Source organism: Hemitrygon akajei, chromosome 32 (genome assembly GCF_048418815.1).
Source record: "Hemitrygon akajei chromosome 32, sHemAka1.3, whole genome shotgun sequence".
In the NCBI taxonomy this organism is placed as follows: domain Eukaryota; kingdom Metazoa; phylum Chordata; class Chondrichthyes; order Myliobatiformes; family Dasyatidae; genus Hemitrygon; species Hemitrygon akajei.
Window position 1 is genome coordinate 5,467,662 of NC_133155.1, and position 19,325 is coordinate 5,486,986.

Below are 19,325 nucleotides of genomic sequence, written 5' to 3' on the forward strand. Positions count from 1 at the left end.
AAGCGCCGCAAGTGCAGGGACCTTGGTATTATCGAGAATCCTGCCATTCTATCCAGCATTCACTATGACTTTTCACCATCAGGCAGGAGGCTCTGATGCATAAAAACAAGAACGGTCAGGATGGGAAACAGCTTCTTCCCTCAGGCCTTTTGGCCTTCTGAACACCATCACATGATGTGTCACCAGATAATTTGTACTGTGCCCTACAGTATTTAATTTATGCGCTTTACTCTGCTTACCATTGTAGATTTAGTTCTTAGTTTTCTAAGTTATTGTGTGTTACGTGTACTGCTGTGTTTTACACCCTGCTCCAGAGAAACGTTGTCTTGTTTTGCAGTATGCATATATGTAGTTAAATGACAATAAACTTGACTTGACTTAATAGTCAGACACAGACAGACAGACATACTTTAGTGATCCCGAGGGAAATTGGGTTTCATTACAGTCGCACCAACCAAGAATAGTGTAGAAATATAGCAATATAAAACCATAAATAATTAAATAATAATAAGTAAATTATGCCAAGTGGAAATAAGTCCAGGACCAGCCTATTGGCTCAGGGTGTCTGACACTCCGAGGGAGGAGTTCTAAAGTTTGATGTAAAACTGACAGTAATATAAATACGTGAAACAGGAGCAATAAAAGACGAAAAGTGACCATTGCAGGATGAGAGAGTGTCTGTGAGTCGGAGAGTGGACATTCGAACAGGGTGTACCTGTGTACTGGGTGGAATCAGGCTGTTAAGAAGTCTCACAGCCTGGGGGAAGAAGTTGTCACCCAGCCTGATAGTTCTGGTTCTTATGCTGCAGTACCTTCTGTCCGACAGCAAGAGGGCAAATATATTATAGGAAGGATGGGAGGGAGTTTTGACAATGCTGGGGGCACTGCTTATACAGAACTTCTGATGTGCTGTATGTCCTGAATGGGAGGGAGACAGACCTCGAGGGAAAGATAACTTCTCACTACCCCAAAAATGGAGGCCAACAAAACAAAACAGAAATGGTGACACCTTCCCTTTGCCAAGTAGAAGTGAGATTAGTAATATTTTGGAATGACTCTCCTTCTGAATAGCTTGTGAGATAACTGACTGGCCATAAGCCAGGCCGCCTTCCACTTATTTGCCCAGAGTGTGGGTGGAGACAGACGTGATGAAAAACCTTTCCCTCCATTTCAGACAATGAGCACTTCATACTTCTCTTACTATGTGAAGGATTGCCAGGAATAAACTTAGTTTTTAACACTTCATTTGCTATTGCCATTAAACAATGAGAAGGCACAAAATAGATTGAAAAGATTAAATAGATCCATGTTGCATATCAAACACTTCCTGACTACATATAGCATCAAAATGATGTAGAAAGAAATGTTTATGGCCCACACGTCTATGTCTGTAACAACACTGTGAACATTAAAAACCACAAAATATTAAAATATTTATAGATGCTGGAAATCCAGTGTAGCACGTACAAAATGCTGGAGGAACTCAGCAGATCAGGCAGCATCCATGGAGAAGAATAAAGATCTGATGTTTTGGCTGAGACCCTTCATCAGGTCCTGACGAAGGGTCTCAGCCTGACACGTTGACTCGTTATTCCTCTCCATTGTGTGTCTGCGTTAACATTTTTCCTATGTTATCAAACAAAATTTAGCAGCATGCCTCTTAAGACATTATTTGAACGTGTCATCAAATGTTTGACCTAAGAAGTGGATTTTGAGGAAGGTGTGATGGAAGAGGAAGGCTTGGGGAAGGGGCTGCCAAAGTCTAGGCTTTGCAGTTGAGGGAGCAGGCAACAAAGATGGGACAAGGGATCCCAGCTGGAGGAATGGGGCTTGTAATGCTGGAAGAGCATTCAGAGACACAATAGATGTCAATTGATCTGGGAAATAAAATGAAAATTTTGCAATGGAGTCATTAGCATGTTGGAAGCCATTGGCATCTATAGACACAGGGGCTGTGGTGAGAGGATTTGCTACCAGATAACATATGGTGACTTCATGCATTACCAAAGGAACATTGGCAAAGTCATGACGAGAAGTACAGAAGAGGTTTTCAAGAACAGATGACTGGAGGTGGGGGTGGAGACAGACGCTGTTATAAAGGAGGAAGCTTGGACCTATCACATCTTCATTTATTTATTTATTGAGATACAGTGCGGAATAGGCCCTTGTGGTCCTTTCAAGCCGCGCCACCCAGCTGCGCATTGACTTCAATCACAGGACAACTTACAATAATAATAATAACTTTATTTATATAGCAACTCTCATACATTAAGATGCAGGCTGAAAGTGATTTACATAAATTAAATAAATAGATTATTTAGAGCCTTAGAAACAATTATGAGGATTTCAAAATTGAGACTAAAGGACTCAGGCAGCCAAGGCAATGAGGATAAAACTGGTGAAGTGTGCTCAGATTTTCTTTTTTTTTATTAAAGTTCTTGCTGCTGCATTTTGACAAGCTGCAGCCGACTTATATCTTTCTTAGGTGGTCCTGAAAAGAGCGCATTACAGCAATCTAATAAGCTAGAAACAAAATCGAGTATCAATGTTCCTGCACTTTAAGATGTTATGAGATGTCAAACTCTTGCAATGTTCCTTAAATGAAAGAACAATGAACAGTCAACCTACTAACCAGTACGCCTTTGGACTGTGGGAGGAAACTGGAGCACCTGGAGAAAATACAAAGATTCCACGGGGAGGATGTACAGATTCCTTGCAGATCTAATGGGAACTGAACTCCTCTCGAGCTGCAAGTGCATCGTGCTAACTACTACACTACCATGGCGTCCTCCTGAGTGGTTTCTTGAATAGTTAAACTTCTGTATTGTAGATATTAAGGGTTAGCTGCACTACAGCATTGCTCTCTTGTACTTCATTCACATTTCATCACAATTTAAGCCATTTTAACACGAAGTTACATAGCTCTGCTTCTCCACTACACTACTGAGCTGCCCGCCTCACATCTCCTCTTTCCCAATCTGCAGAAAAGCCCAGATAAAAAATACTGCTTGTAAATGCCAGGCTTCATTTATGCTCGACTTGAGCAAAATTATACAGTACTGTGCAAAAGTCTTAGACTTATATATATAGGTAAAGTACCTAAAATCTTTGCACAGTGCAGTATATTCATTATCACATAATTAATTACAGGGTATTTCACAAATGTATTAATATATATTTCAAATTTATATTGCCATTATATAAAAGAAAATTCCAGCTGCACAGGAACAAAAGCTATGTGCGCAGGAGCATTTTAGTTACTACAGGGCTGCACACCCTCACAGCTTAGAGGGAAGAGTATTTCCAGCTGTTTATACAATGCTCTTTACAAACTTAATCTAAAACTTGATTCCAGCTTCTTATCAGGAAGTACAAATTTTAAATGCTTCCTGCCTGAAGATATTGTACTTATTTTTGGCTCTATTTATTTCTGCTGTCGTTTTCAAAGACCTACTTTGAATATTCACTGGAAAATGTTGGTTTATAAGGCCGTAGTTCCATCAGGGAGCACTCACATGCCTGTGCAAGACACACGAAATGCTGGATGAATTCAGCAAGCCAGGCAGCATCTACAGAAAAGAGTCAACAGTCAAAGGGCTGACACCATTCATCAGGAGGGTCCTGAGACTCTGAAATGCCACTCTGTCCATAGTTGCATGGAACAGTAACCTAGAGACCCTCCCCACACCTCTTTGACAGCTGGGAGATTAGAGGGAAATATATTGGGGACTAGGAATGGGGGGAGGGTGCTCTGAGAGCTGACATAGAGATGATGGGCCAAATGTCCTCTATCTCTGTTTGAAGGAAATGCAAGTTTTTAAGTTGAAATAGAAAGAACAGAACAAAATTTTAGAAGCAGGCCATGATGCACACAATCTGTATGAATCATGTACCTCCGGCATGCAAACATGCCAAGTTAAAATGCATAGACTGTAGCCCATTTTATTCAAATTTACATTTAGTTTCACAAAATTAAATCGCAATTGCAATGTGATGCTCAGGATATTGGACCAATTAGATACAGAAGCACCTTGTCAATCTTTGCCCCCCCTCCCCCAACTCTCTTTATCCATTCCCCATTCAGTCTTTGCTCTTACCTCTTCTCCTCTTCTGCCTATCACCTGCCTCAGGTGTTCCTACCCCTTCCATTTCCCACATGGTCCACTCTCATTTCCTCCTTCTTCAGCCTATTACCTTTTTCACCTGTCACCTCCCAGCTTCTCACTTCATACCACTCCCCTGCCCACCTAGCTACTCTCCTTACCAGCCTAACACCTCTCCCCAGGTCCTCTCCTCCTTCTCTTTTCCCTTGTGGTCCACTCTCCTGTCCTATCAGATTCCATCTTCTTCAGCTCATTACCTTTTCCGCCTATCACCTTCCAGCTTCTCACTTCATACCTCTCCCCTGCCCACCTACCTACCCCCTCCCCTTGCTTTACCTATCGCCTTCTAGCCTGTACTCTCTCTCTGCCCCCAACCTTCTTATTCTTGTTTCTTTACCCTTCCTTTCCAGTCTTGATGAAAAGTCTTGGCCCTGAACATCAAGCCCTTTATTCCTTCCCATTGGTGCTGCCTGATCTGCGGAGTTCCTCGAGCATTTTGTATGCGCCACTGCGGAAGGACCTACCTCGTTGTTGTTTGTGTATTTGAAGGTAAGGTTTCGGGGTATGGAAGCTCTGGCCCAAGGGATTTCTGTACATTTGGTCGGGTCCCTTGGTTGGTCATTTACAATATAGGTGCACTTCTCTTCCAAATCCACCTCTCTCCACTGGCTCATGTCCGACACCTCAGCTTTCATCTTCATGCCCTCTCAGCGCCTCATGACAGGGCCAAACACAACATCGGAGACTCTGCAAGAGTCAAGCAAAGAGGGGAAAAAAAATAAAAACAATTTTATTGAAAATGAAGAACATTTTGAAGTGCTTTCATTTCAATTGCAGGGGTTCCCAACCTAGGTTATGCCGTGAACCCTTACCATTAACTGAGGGGTCCATGCACCCCAGTTTGGGAGCCACTGATTCAGGCTGAAATAAACTCAAATACACCAAGTTCCCACATAGGATAATGAGACAAATGCCTTCAATGCTGTTAGTGGGGAATGGCAGGATGGAGATACATCCCTACCAAAGGAGGCGTAAGGCATTTCTTCCCTCCGCTAGCCTGCAGACCATCTTTGGGCAAGGTGTAGCACCTGCTTTGCCCCCTGATCAGGGTTACGTGAAGCCATGGGAGCAGGTGGTGGATGGTCGTATGAGCCACTGGTGCAGATCACACGGCCTGGTTATGCCACCACTGACGCCAGGCAGACAATCTCTGAAGAGCATTGATAATGGCTGGGAGTCACCTGTCTTGCCGATACACTGCCGAGATGAAGGCAATGGCAAACCACTTCTGTAGAAAAATTTGCCAATTTCAATCATGGTCAAAGACTATCATTGCCCACGGAATGAGTCGGCACATAATAATGATGTTAGTTGAGGGGTTAATACAGATACTGATCTAGTAAACCAGGCTGAACACTTCAAAACATCGCCAGGAAATCTAACGAGCAGATGAGACCACAGGTGATTTCTTGGTTGAGGACCTCATTTGAAATATAACACCTCTGATGGTAGAGTACTCCATCGGCACTCTGCCTCAGCTCTGCTATGTGCTCAGATTTCTTGTACGGACAAGAGGGAATGCACCACCCCGACTTGCAGTTAACTCCTAATTATTATCATTGCTTGTGCAGGAACGTACAATCAGTTGACAATTGTGCACTTTCCATCCAAGGTTTCAAAGCAGGAGAGGAATGTACAAGACTTCAAGTCGCGACAGTAACAGTGTTGCCATCATTTATTTTTATTTTCATTTATTTATTGAGATACAGCGTCACCCAGCGATATCCTAGTTTAATCCTAGCCTAAGCATTGTACAATTTGCAGTGATTAATTAACCTGCAAACTGATACATCTTTGGACTGTGAGAGGAAACTGGAGCACCCAGAGGAAACCCACGTGGTCACAGGGCAAATGTGCAACTCCTGACGGGCAGTGGTGGGAATTGAACTCGTGTCACTGGTATGGTAAAGCACTGTGCTAACCACCACGCTACCTCATGCACCATCCTCACCAGGATGGCAGTTTGGGATTTCCATTCAAACCCCAATGCATCTTTCCACAGTCTGCTGCATCTTCATTTCTAAAAAATAAGACAGGAGCATATGGGGTGTCCGGTATATGGGATTTGGAATATAAATTTAAATAAACAATTGAAAACCTCAGCACCAAGCCAACATCTGTAATACTGTCCATTGAATAAGTTATATTCAAGTAGCTTCATGGTAACCCCTCCTCCCATGCCACTATAAGTTATTTTTATTGAAATGTCTTCTCTAATGGAGTAAAATATCCCAAAGCACTTCACAGGAGCATTATGATGAGAAAATTTGATCCTGAAGCTCATTAGGAGAAATTGAAATAGACAGACTTGAAGAAGGGTCATGACCCGAAACATTGACTATCTATTTATTTCCATAGTTGCCTGACCCACTGAGTTCCTTCAGCATTTTTCGTGTGTTGCATTGGGATGGACAACCAAAGGCTTGGCCAAGGAGGCAGGTTTCAAGAAACATCTGTTAAAAAAGGTAAAGTAGCAGACAGTTGCCAACACCAACATTTTAGAAATGCAGGGGTGCAGGGACCTTACTGGCTTAGAAACACAAGAGATTCTGCCGATACTGTCAATCCAAAGTAACACACACAAAATGGTGAAGGATGTCATCATGTCAGGCAGCATCTATGGAGAGGAATGAACATTTGATGTTTTGGGCCAAGACTCTTCGCCAAGGCAGGTTGTTAGGTCAATTACAAACAAGGGAAAATCTTCAGACGCTGGAAATCCAAGCAACACACACATAAAATGCTGGAGGAACTCAGTGGGCCAGACAGCATCTATAAAAAAGAGTATGGTTGACGTTTCAGGCTGAGACCATTCCTCAGGACTCACCAGGCTTCGTCAGGCTTTTGTGTAGGCTGTTAGGTCATTGACTTCATCATTGGGTTAGAGAAAGCTACAGAGGTTACAGAGGGAGATGGATGCAAGAAAGGGGCATTGGTGGTGCAAGATCCCATGTAGGGACACCATTAGTGTTGGATAAAGGGGTTCTCATGAGCCAGAGAACCTGGGATGTTCTTCTGTTGTCTGTATCCTGGATGGAGAATTACTCATAAGGAATATTCTGATGAAAGTATTTCATGGATAATTGTCTCCACAGAGTCAGCCTGCTCTATACAGAAATTAGGGCAGTATCTCTCATGCAAATAATGTAAGATGAGATTTTCTGTAAGATGCTTTAGTGCTCTACCCACGAGGTAAATGCAATGACTGAGCTGGAATTAGCAAGGATTGGACACTTGATCCATCTTCAGCCTTCCATTAACTCCTTAAGCAATCTCTCAACTGAGATCAGTAATATTTTTTTAAATTTTTAAATGGATAATTGGAATCAAGGAGGAAAACAGTTTCACCAGAGCTTGCTGATGGTTTACTAAGACTAACAGGTCAAATACCATTTAAGAACCTATTCCAATAATAACTTGCATTTAAAGAGCATCTGTAAAGCACTTCACAGCAGCAGTTACCAGAATACATTTGATTCTAAAACAGAATTAGGCCATTCGGCCCATCAAGTCTGCTCTGCCATTCCATCATGGCTGATTTATTATCTTTCTCAATCCCATTCTCCTGCCTTCTCCACTTAACTTTTGACATGCTGATTAATCAAGAACCTGTTAACCTCCTCCTTAAATATACCCAGTGAACTGGCCTGCACAGCTGTCTGTGGCAAAATGAATTCCACAGACTGGCTGAAGAAATTTTTCGTCATCTCTGTTCTAAGTGGGTGTCCCTCAGGTCTGAGACTGTGCCTTCCAGTCCTAAAACTCCCCCACTATAAGAAATACCTTCTCCACATCCACTCTTCTAGGCCTTTCATTATTTGATAGGTTTCAATGAGATCTTCTTTTAGCCACGTCTCAGAGGTGCTCACAACATCATACCTGCCAATCTCTGACTGTGCTACAAGATCATCTACCTTTCTCCATATACTGCATGCATTCAAATATAACACATTCAGTCCAATGTATACACTGCATCTGCTTGTATACCAACTGCCCCATTCTCCACCCTATCACTGCAATTCACATTGCCCTGCCAAATTAGTTTAAACCCTCCCCACAGCTCTAGCAAACCTCCCTGCAATGATATTGATTCTCCTAGGGTTCAGGTGTTACCCATCCCTTTTGTACAGGTCATGCACCTTCCCCAGAAGAGATCCCAAAGATCCAGAAATATGAACCTCTGTCCCCTGCACCAATTTTTCAGCCACACTAATCTACAAAGTCATCCTATTCTTACCCTCACTGGCATGTGGCACAGGTAGCAATCCAGAGGTTACTACCTTGGAGGTCCTGCTTTCTGCCTAATTTCCTAAATTCCCTCTTCAGGACCTCCTCCTTTTTCCCACCTAGGTTGTTGCTGCCAATATGTACCACAACTTCTGACTGTTCACCCTCCCTTTTCAGAATGCTGTGGACCTGATCTGAGACTTCCCTGGCCCTGGCATCTGGGAGGCAACATACCATCTGGGCATCTCCTTCACATCCACAGAATCTGCTTCTTGCTCCTCTAAACATGAAATCCCCTATCATGACTGCACTCTTCCTCTCTCGCCCTCCCTTCTGAGTCAGAGACAGCACAGTAGCAGAGACCTGTCGCTGTGGCTTCCCCCTGGCAGTTCATCCCCCGCAACAGTTTCAAAAGTGGTAGACTTATTATTGAGGGAACAGTCACAGCATTACTCTGCACGGGCTGCCGATTTCCTTTCCCCCTCTTGACAGTCACCCAGGAACGTGCGTCCTGCAACTTAGGGGTGACTATCTCTCTGTAGTTCCTATCTACCACTTTCCCGTTCTCCCAGATGAGCCGAAGGTCACCCAGATGCAGTTCAACTTCTTTAACTTGGTATCTAAGGAGCTGCAACTGGGTGCAGATTCAGTGGTGAGTTATTTGACTATGAAAGGCATCATAGCCGAGACAGGTGTGACTTTAGGAAGATGAATCCTTGCTGCTAATTTACCTTTTAACAACACCTTTAAGAATCGCCAGCCTTCAGCATGTGAGATCTGCTTGCTTAGTTCTGAATAGAATTTGAACCTGGGCATCTTGCTGATGCCTCTCACTCAGCATCAACAGCTTCTTCGTGTTTGCCTGTTGAACTATCTAAGGTTCAAAGTAAATTTTCGTATCAAAGTATACATATGTTACCATACACAATCCTGAGATTCATTTGCCTGTGAACCTACTCAGTAACTCTATAGAATAGTAACTGTAACAGAATCAATGGAAGGCCACCCAACTAGGGCGTTCAACCAGAGTGCAGAAGTCAAACAAACTGTGCAAAGACAAAATGAAAAATAATAATCATAAATAAATAAGCAATAAGTATCGAGAATGAGATGAAGAGACATTGAAAGTTAAGTCCATTGGTTGTGGAAACATTTCAAGGATGAGGCGAGTGATGTTATCCCCCCTGGTTCAAGAGCCTGATGTTTGAGGAGTAGGAACTGTTCCTGAACCTGGTGGTGTGGGTCTTGAAGCTCCTGTACCTTCTAGTATCTTCTAGATACTGTAGAATTTTGTTTTTAAGACATAATACTCAATGACATCTTTGTATTTCCGGATGATCCTAAACATTAGTCACTCATAGCAGATTAGCATATTATAGTTAAACATTAGGTTCTGCTCAGGGGTGAGCATTCATATCCATCAGGGAATTTGATATGAAATAGATTTTGGAGAATATTAACTCTCCTGTGCTTTGGATACCAGGCTAGGCTGTGCCCTTTTTCAGCTCTGACTAGTGATATTCCTGAAAGCTTCAAGTCAAGAACTGCAATCTTCAGTACCATGGCACTACATTCCACCATAGGTTGACCAACACGTCCTTTGTTAAGATCCTCTACCTTCCCACTCAGAAGGCAAACTGATACATTATCCTGTGGAGTGATTCTTTATTTGTCCATCTCCAATTAAAAGAAAGAGTCCTTACATAAGGAATTCTGTTGGGAAAATAATTATAATAAATTTCTTCTCAGTTCATTGTTCCCTGACTATCAGAGCAGGACTGTTGGAGGTGCTTTACCATGCCCATTCTGTGCAGATGTGTGGGACTGTAAATACTCCATACGACAAACTGGGCAACAAGGACACTTGTTTCCGGTCTGGACAATTTTAGTTTTGTTGAAGTTTTCTTTCAGATGCTGGTTCACTTGTTGTAGCTTTGCTTTCTATCTCAGGACATCAGGCTGGACTTTGATTAATGCCCTATCAAATACAGGTGTTTTATTTGGAAACAGTCAAATACATGAACAGGTCAGCTGGATACAGGGTAATTCCACTTACGGCAATGATGAAGAAATACAGGAGCAGCTTAAAGCAGGCTGCTGATTTATCATTGCTCATTCTACTTTTACATTTTGAAAAATAAATTTTTGAAATTCAGATAACTATAAGTATTCAACCTAAGCAAATGGATTCCTTTTAAAGAAGGAGAATTGATATCTGGACATTAATCATGGGAAAGCTGACAGCAGCCTTTAAAAAAAAAGGATTCCTAATATATAGACCTGCAGTAGAAGGACCTTTAACATCTCAAGTCCATTGAACAAAAGTTCCCATATGCTGATATCTTTTAACGATAATCTAAACACAAGCGATTCTGCAGATGCTGGAAATCCAGAGCAACACACACAAAATGCTGGAGGAACTCAGCAGGTCAGGCAGCATCTAATGTAACAAAAATTCCCTTTAAAAAGTCCCTTAATCCCCTACACTCACTGCTGAACTTGGCTATATTATTCAGAAACTCACTATCACAATTCACTTCAAACATGTGGTAAAAATATCTAAAATGTACTTTCACAAGTATTTAGCAATGACAAAGATACAGTTTGTCTCTAGGTTGAAAAGGCACAATGGTAAGTGAGATAGAGCACACTGCCTGGTTTGGTGATGCAGACTCTAGGCTGGGAGAGGAATCTTGAACAATTAATATCTTTTGAACTGAAATCAGATATCTAATAATTGTCTTATTGCTATTTGTGGGTCTTTGTGTGCAAACTGTCTACCAATTTTCCTGCATGACAACAATAACTTCACTGCACAGAATACTTCATTGGCTGTAAACTACAAAAATATTCCATAATCACAAATGACGTCCAAAGAAAATCAGATCTTTCTTTTAAGATGAAAAGAGCAAAATGAAAAACTACAAGGAGACCAAATTCCCCACCATTCTATCACAATGTATTATGATCTTAGAACTAGATCTTGGCCAGTTAACGAGGTGTCTATATGGCTGCAGGAGAACATGGCACAGTACCCTGGGACTCAGGTCAAGAGCACCCATACGGTGAGACATCAGCCAGGGAAATATATTCAGTACTGTTTAGGAAAAATCTAAGATTTTGCTTGCAAATTTTTTGATGTTACTTCTTCAGGTTGTACATGACTGAAAACTGCAGAATTGATTTCAAAATTCCTAAACTGCACTTGCTTCAAGGTGTAACATCCCCACAAGGAAAAATGGGGACAAAACGATATCACCTTACTCTCATGATGCAAGTTTCATTCCAATTTACACCATTGCCTTTTGTGATTAATTAAAAAATAGAGGTGGATAAAAAACAGGATCAGCCATTTTTACAAAACTGGGTTCCCTTTCCAAAAAGTTTGCATTAATTTATGGCCTTAGTACAGCATCAAGAATGGCAGTTCACTGAGAATTAATTTCAGTTCATCAAGCAACCTTGGTGCATGGCTTAAATAGTCTTAGAAAGGAAATACAAAATTCAAAAAAGTTCAAGGTAAATATTATAATCAGAGTACATACATGTCACCATATACAACCCTGAGATTCTTTTTCTGTGGGAATATTTAGCAAATCTATAGAACAGTAACTGTAAACAGGATCATGGACAACAAACTGTGCAAATGCAAATATAAGTAAACAGCAATAAATAACAAACATGAAATAACAAAATAAAGAGTCCTTAAAGTGAGACCATCAGTTCTGGGGACACCAAAAGTAGAATGAGTGTAGCTATCCCTTTTTGTTCAAGAGCCTGATGGTTGAGGGATAGTAACTGTTCCTGAGCCTGGTGGCACAAGTCCTGATGCTCTTGTACCTTCTACCTGATGGCAGCAGCGAAGAAAGAACATGGTTTGGATGGTGAGGATCTTTGATGATGGATGCTGTTTTTCTCTGGCAGGGTTTCATGTAGATGTGCTCAATGGTTGGGAAAGCACAATATAAACTGACCCAAGTTTCCTCTCTCCCACCATTCTCTACTTCAGGGCTTGAAAATCTGGGGTGCACAGACCCTTCAGTTAATGATAGGGGTCCGCACATAAAAAAGTTGGGAGTCCATGCTCTATTTCTTTGGTTTGTCCAATGCATAACTTTCTGAATTTTTAGAACTACCCTAGAAAATTCTTTTCTCTGGTATGTCATTCTCTGGCTCTCAATCCTTTACCAAGAATCCAAAGCAAAGCAGATTTGATCGGCATAATGCCTCTCCATCTCCTGTTATGGCTGTCTTATTCTACATTGATCAAAAAATTTATACAGCAGCTTTAGAGAACATTGTCACAATGACTTTCTTGCAGAATGAACATACTTACAGGTCAAGATTTGCCTCTACAGTGCCAGCATCAGCCTCCCTTCCATACCCCTTTCCTTGCTGGTTATGATTAAACCCACATCCTTGCTCCGTGCTTGAACTCCACTCCAAAATCAGCCCCACAATGTGGGCCTCCAAAGCTTTAGACAGCAGAGAGTCACTCTCTTCAGCAACCCAATGGGCCAGAACTACCCAATCGCACAGAGTGCAGGGTGACTCTGTCTGCATTCAGTCTAGCCATAGGCTACCAGGGTGCCAAGTCATCAATGGATTATTTTTAAGATTATCCAATGAGGAGGACATTAATGGTTTAGCCTTTGGAAGCTGTCCGATTCCCTCCTTAGCCTTCCCCTCCCACAGAAAATAAAATCCTGGAACAAAGAACAGATGTAAAGACAGCACATGGTCAGTGATAATTCTGATTGATGCTATCAGTGACCTGTGTCTCACTCGCTCTGACAATGACCTTAACCCATTAAATACCAAGCGCTCGGAACAAGCCGGCAATCAGGAGCTGACCTACATACAAAAACAATCAATTACCATATCTGTTAAGACTGAGGTTATTATCCCTCGATAAAGAACGTGTGCACAAAAGCACGGCATGGTGCTGTCCAGCTCTGGCTCCACACAGCCATCTGGGGGGCTAACAAGAGGCTGGTGTGTTTGTTTTTTTTTTCTGCTCCGTTATTCCATTGTTGTGAGTGACTGGTTGAGTCTCGATTCCTCTCCCACACAATCATTTCCCCCCCCCCCCACCCTCCTCTCCTGCAACCCAAACTTTCACTGAGGTGCAGCACGCCAAAAACGTTGGCTGCCCTCCCTGCACCTTGCCAAACAACTAAGTAATGAGACTGAGCTTGCTATTGAACGGTCATAGGCAGCACACTTCAGCCAGACCCTGTGCTCATCTCCAGTCATTGTCCAAGTAACCGGGTTTCAGTTGGGTTTCGCCATGCCATAACCGAAAGCCCATCTGCTGACTGACCTTCCTCATCTCTAGGTCAGGTGCACTTCCAATACCACCCAAAGTGTGTGATCAGCTTCTTCACACCCTTCTTGGTTTCTAAGTTCAAAGTGAATTTATTATCAAAGTATGTATATGTCACCATATACTACCCTGAGATTCATATTCCTGTGGACATACACACCAAAGGACAAAGAAATGCAATGGAATCAATGAAAAGCTATACACAAACAAAGACTGACAACATCTAATCGTCAAAAGAAGGACAAACAGTGCAAAAAATGTTAAAATCATTAATAAATCAGCAATATTGAGAATATGTGTTGTAGAGTACTAGAAAGTGAGTCCATGGGTGGTGGAATCAGTTCAGTGTTGAGGTGAGAGAAGTTCTGCACTGTGGATCAGGATCCTGATGGTTGTAGGGTAAATTCCAATTTTACACCAGCTGTCACACTTTGCCACAGAGAGGCAGAGAGGGCATTTGGCATCTTCACAATCAACCTGAATACCTGAGCTGACTTATGAAAAGGTTCTCTTAAATGTTAAGCTTAAAACATTCCATGATATTTTAAATATTGTCCTATATGTTAACCCACTGAATAAAACTCCATCTTACACCTTATTACAAATAAATCATTATTTTAAATCCCTTCATGAGATTCCAGCATTTAACCAATTCTATGGTAGTTAAGTTTCGACACACAACATACACTCAGTGGCCACTTCATTAGGTACACCTGCTCAATAATGCAAATATTTAATCAACTAATCATGTGGCAGCAACTAAAAGCATAAAAGCATGTAGACATGGTCAAGAGGTTCAGTTGTTGGTCAGACCAAACATCGGAATGGGGAAGAAATATGATCTAAATGACTTGGACTGTGGAATAATTGTTGGTTCTAGACAGGGTTGTTTTAGTTTCTCAGACACTGCTGATTTCCTGGGATTTTACAGGGTTTACAGAGAATATTGCAAGAAACAGACAGCATCCAGTGAGTAGCACTTCTGTGGGCAAAAATGCCTTGTTAATGAGAGATGTCAGAGGAGAATGGGAAGAATGGTTCAAGCTGACAGGAAGGCAACAATAACTCAAGTCACCCCACGTTACAACAGTGGTGTGCAGAGAGCAACTCTGAACACAGAACACATTAAAACTTGAAGTGGGTGGGCTACAGCAACAGAAGACCACAGACATACACTCTGGCCATTAGATACGGGAGGTATCTAATAAAGTGGCCACTGTGTGTAAGTCTGCCAAACCCTTCAATCTGATGCTGGTCTGTAACTCACTCCTAAATATTGAATGTTCTGCAGATAAACCTTAAACTTTTAACTAAATTAAAGTCTACAACTTGTTCTTGGATGTCCATTATTCTAGATATGAATGACTATATCGGTTCAGTTAGCCCATAACTTTTGTTCCCAAATCCCTCAATTACTCTTCACCTCTAACTTAGCACTGGGGATAAATAATTCTGTTATGATCTTCACAAAACCTATGAAAACTTTTAGCCTGTATCTTGCTTCTGAGGATCTGTAATGGTATTTATAAGTAGCCCAAGCCACATCATTATCGGCCAATTCTCAGCTGGAGCCTCCATTATTCTACACATAAAGCATGCAATCCCCTTGATTAGAATCCTTTACCTCTGTTATCCCTTAACACCTGCTGTGCACAGATTTTTAGAGAGCAGGATCTTAAATAATTTAAGAACATTCTCTATCTTTGGATTTAATATCGGAACTGTGATTGAGGTGGAGGAAGATGATAATATGGAATGGAAGAATATCAGAAACAGTCTCCCAAAAACCTACTCTGTCATTCAACAATACAATTTGACCTCAACACCATGCCTTATGACTGTCAAGGAACACACACAAAATGATGGAGAAACTCTGCAGGGAGCATCTATGGAAAAGAGGACAGTCGACACTTCAGGCTGAAACCCTTGATCAGGACTGGAGAAAAAAACATGGGGAGTCAGATTAAAAAGGTGGGGGTAGAGGAGGAAGAAACACAAAGTGATAGGTGAAACCAGTAGGAGGGAGTGGTGAAGTAAAGAGCTGGGAAGTTAATTGTTGAAAGGGATCGAGGCTGGAGAAGGGGGAATCTGATAGAAGGACAGAAAGCCATGGAAGAAAGAAAAGTGGGTGGAGCATCAGAGGGAGGTGATGGGCAGGACCCTTGATCTCATCTCAAAACGTCGACTGCTTACTCTTTTCCGTAGACGCTGCCTGGTCTGCTGAATTCCTCAGCATTTTGTGTGTGTTGCTCTGGATTTCCTGTCTCTGCAGATTTTCTATACTCAGTGGTTCACCACTCTAGAGAGAAGAATTCCAAAGGTTCAGAACCCTCTGAGATAGGAAATTCTTCCCCCCCCCCCCCATCTCCTTAATTGGGCAATCTCTCACTTTGAAACAATGCATCGTTTTTCTACACAGCCCAGCAGGAGAAATATCCTCTGCACCTCTGCTATAAATCCTCTTCAAAATCTTGTCTTTCGATGAGATCATTTCTTATTCTTCTAAGCACCAACAAGTATAGGCTCATCCTGCTAATATTTCCTTCAAATATCACCTTCTTCAAACCAACAATCAACCATGAAAACCACTTTTACAACACCTCCCACGGAAGTATATGGTTTCATAAGTATGGAGACCAAAACTAAATGCAGCGCTCCAGGTGATGGCTCAAAGAGTTGCAAACACAGAACGTTCATAATTTTACACTGGTTACCTATTGAAATTGGGTGATGGGGTGGAGATACTTCCCTACCAAAGGAGGTGTAGGGTGCTTCTTCCATCCACAAGCCTGCAGTTCAGCTTTGGGCAAGGTGTACTATCTGCTTAGCCTCCCCCCACCCCCGATCAGAGTCACGTGAATCCACGGGAGCAAGTGGTGGATGGTCGTATGAGCAAGCCGGTGCAGATCACAAGTCCTGGTTATGCGACCACTGACGCCAGGCAGACAATCTCTGAAAAATATTGATAATGGCTGGGGTCACCCGTCTTGTGAAGACACTGCCCAGAAGAAGGCAATGGCAAACCACTTCTGTAGAAAAATTTGCCAAGAACAGTCATTATCATGGAAAGACCATGATTGCGACACGACACATAATGATGATGATGATGACATATTGAAATAAAGACCAAGATTTATTCTTATTTTATTTGGAAATAGAGCATGGACCAGTGGCCCAACGAGCCCACCACCCAATTACACCAATAAGAAGAATTCATCTGCGAACCCATACATCTTTGTAATGTGGGGGTAAAAACTGGGGCATCTGGAGGAAATCCACGTTGTTACAGGGAGAACGTACAAACTCCTTATGGACAGCAGTGGAATTGAACGTAGGTCATTGCCACTGTTAGAGCATTAGACTATACTACAGCGCTACCCTTAACTAAATCTAATTACTTGTTAAAACTGCATGCAAATCTTTTGCATTTCAACGCCGATCCCCTTCTACTGCTAATTGTTTTGTCTCATCTTACTTAAATAATAATTTATTTTTCTAGTTTTCCTTCCAAAGTAGCTAGCCACTTAATGCCCTACCGTTTAATTATAGACCATAAGACATAGGAGCAGAATTAGGCCATTCAGCCCATCAAGTCTGCTTCGCCATTCAATCATGGCTGATCCTTTTTTTCCTCCTCCTCAATCCTAGTTCCTGGCCTTCAGCCTGTAACCCCATAATTATACGCCACACACAAAATTCTTACCATTCAACTAACTTCTCTAAATGACTCTGTAGGCTCTTTTGTGCTCTTCAAAGTTTGCTCAATGACTTACCTTAAGCATTATCGGCAAATTCAACTACAATATACTCGATCCGTTAATCAAAGTCACGAATATGCACTGTTATTAGTTGAGGTGAAAGCACAGATTTCAATGATACTAACTGCCAGTCCAAAAATGACCGAACAATCTATACATGCCAATATATTCAAGTTCAAAGTAAATTTAATATCCAAGTGCATATATACGTCACTGTATACAATCCTGAGATTCATTTTCTTGTGGGCATACTCAATAAATCCATAGCGTAACAGCCAATACAGAATCAATGAAAAGCCCACCAACGTGGGCATTCACCAGAGTGCAAAAGACAACAAACTCTGCAAATACATAAGGGAGGAAATAATAATAACAAATAAACAAGCAATAAATATCGAGAACATGAGTTGAACAGTTCCTGAAAGTGAGTCCATTAGTTGTGAGAAAATTTCAATGCTGGGGCAAGTGAAGTTGAGTGAAATTGACCCCTCAGGTTCAAGAGCCAGATGGTTGAGGGGTAGTAACTGTTCTTGAAGCTGGTGATGTGAGTTCTGAGGCTCCTGTACCTTTTACCTGATGGCAGCAGTGAGAAGAGAGCATGTTTTGGGTGGTGGGGGTCCCTGATGATGGATGCTGCTTTCCTGCAACTGCACTTCATGTAGATGTGTTCAGTGGAGGGGAGGGCTTTACCCATGATGGACTGAGCTGTATTCAATAATTTCTGTAGAATTTTCTGTTCAAGGGCATTGGTGTTTCCATACCAGGCCGTGATGCAGCCAGTCAATATATTCTCCACCACACATCTATCGAAGTTTATCAAAATTTTAGATGTCACGCCAAATCTCTGCAAACTCCTAAGAAAGTAGAGGCACTGCCATGCTGTCTTCGTAATTGCACATGTGCTGGTCCCAAGATAGGTCCTCTAAAATAATAATACCAAGGAATTTAGAGTTGCTGACCCTCTCCACCTCTGATCCTCAATCATCCAAAAATCCGAGTCAAAGGTCCTGTTTCCATGTAGTATTCTTCATTGACTCTGGAGCCTTGGATGCTGTTATGCTGTACAGAAGTCTTTCATGTGATACCTTACTGAATGTCTTCTGTCCATCCAAATACACTACATCTAGTGCTTCCCCCTGTTTCATCCTGGTCATTAAATTGTCCAACATTCTCTTCCATGCAAGCAGACGTTAGACAACATCAAAGTAAAATGAGGGAAGACTTGAAGCTGCAGAAATGTGGTTTTTGACCAGAATGATGAAAGTATTATGGAATAACAGAGTAGCAAATGAGGAAATATTGCAAAAACCTAGAATAAGAAAAGAGCTGATATCATCAATCAGGACACGGCAGCTGGAATTTCAGGGACATGTACTGAGGAGAGAGAAGCTTGAACATTTTCCAATGATGGGAAAAATTGATGGAGGATAAAGTTGCAGTCTACAGCACATGATATTCATGATTTACATCAAGGAATAGACAGACAAGCGTTTTGAAGAGCTTACCAGAACTCAGATTAAGGACAGATGGAAGACCATGATCGCCCATGTCATACGACACAGCACATAAGGATAATGATGTTAAATTGTCAAAGAGCCCAGGCAAAGTTATCCAACGCAACATCTCCTTTTTGTTTCAGCTTTATTTTATAATGATTTTCTAAAAGTCTTGCCATTACCTCTTTAATAATGGCTTCCAGCATTCTTAAAATGATAGACATTAGAGAAACTAACCTGTAGTTTCCTGATGAATAAAACATTTCAGCATCTCAATGCTATTACCCACACAAAATGCTGGAGGAACTCAGCAGTCCAGGCAGCATCTATGGAGAGAAATAAATGGCAAAAGTTT

At 41.7% G+C, this 19,325-nt stretch overlaps 1 protein-coding gene across 1 annotated transcript in view; it reads right to left on the reverse strand.

Moving 5' to 3' along the window:
• Positions 1 to 12,928, reverse strand: part of LOC140719776 (PR domain zinc finger protein 1-like) — a 76,123-nt gene extending 63,195 nt beyond the window's left edge. Inside the window, exons 1-2 of the mRNA XM_073034643.1 lie at positions 12,727 to 12,928; positions 4,628 to 4,850 (exon numbers count right to left, since the gene is read on the reverse strand). Coding sequence (XP_072890744.1) covers positions 4,628 to 4,804 — 177 coding nt within the window. The 5' untranslated portion in view covers positions 4,805 to 4,850; positions 12,727 to 12,928. The remainder of the gene's footprint in view (positions 1 to 4,627; positions 4,851 to 12,726) is intronic.
• Positions 12,929 to 19,325: the final 6,397 nt, after the last annotated feature.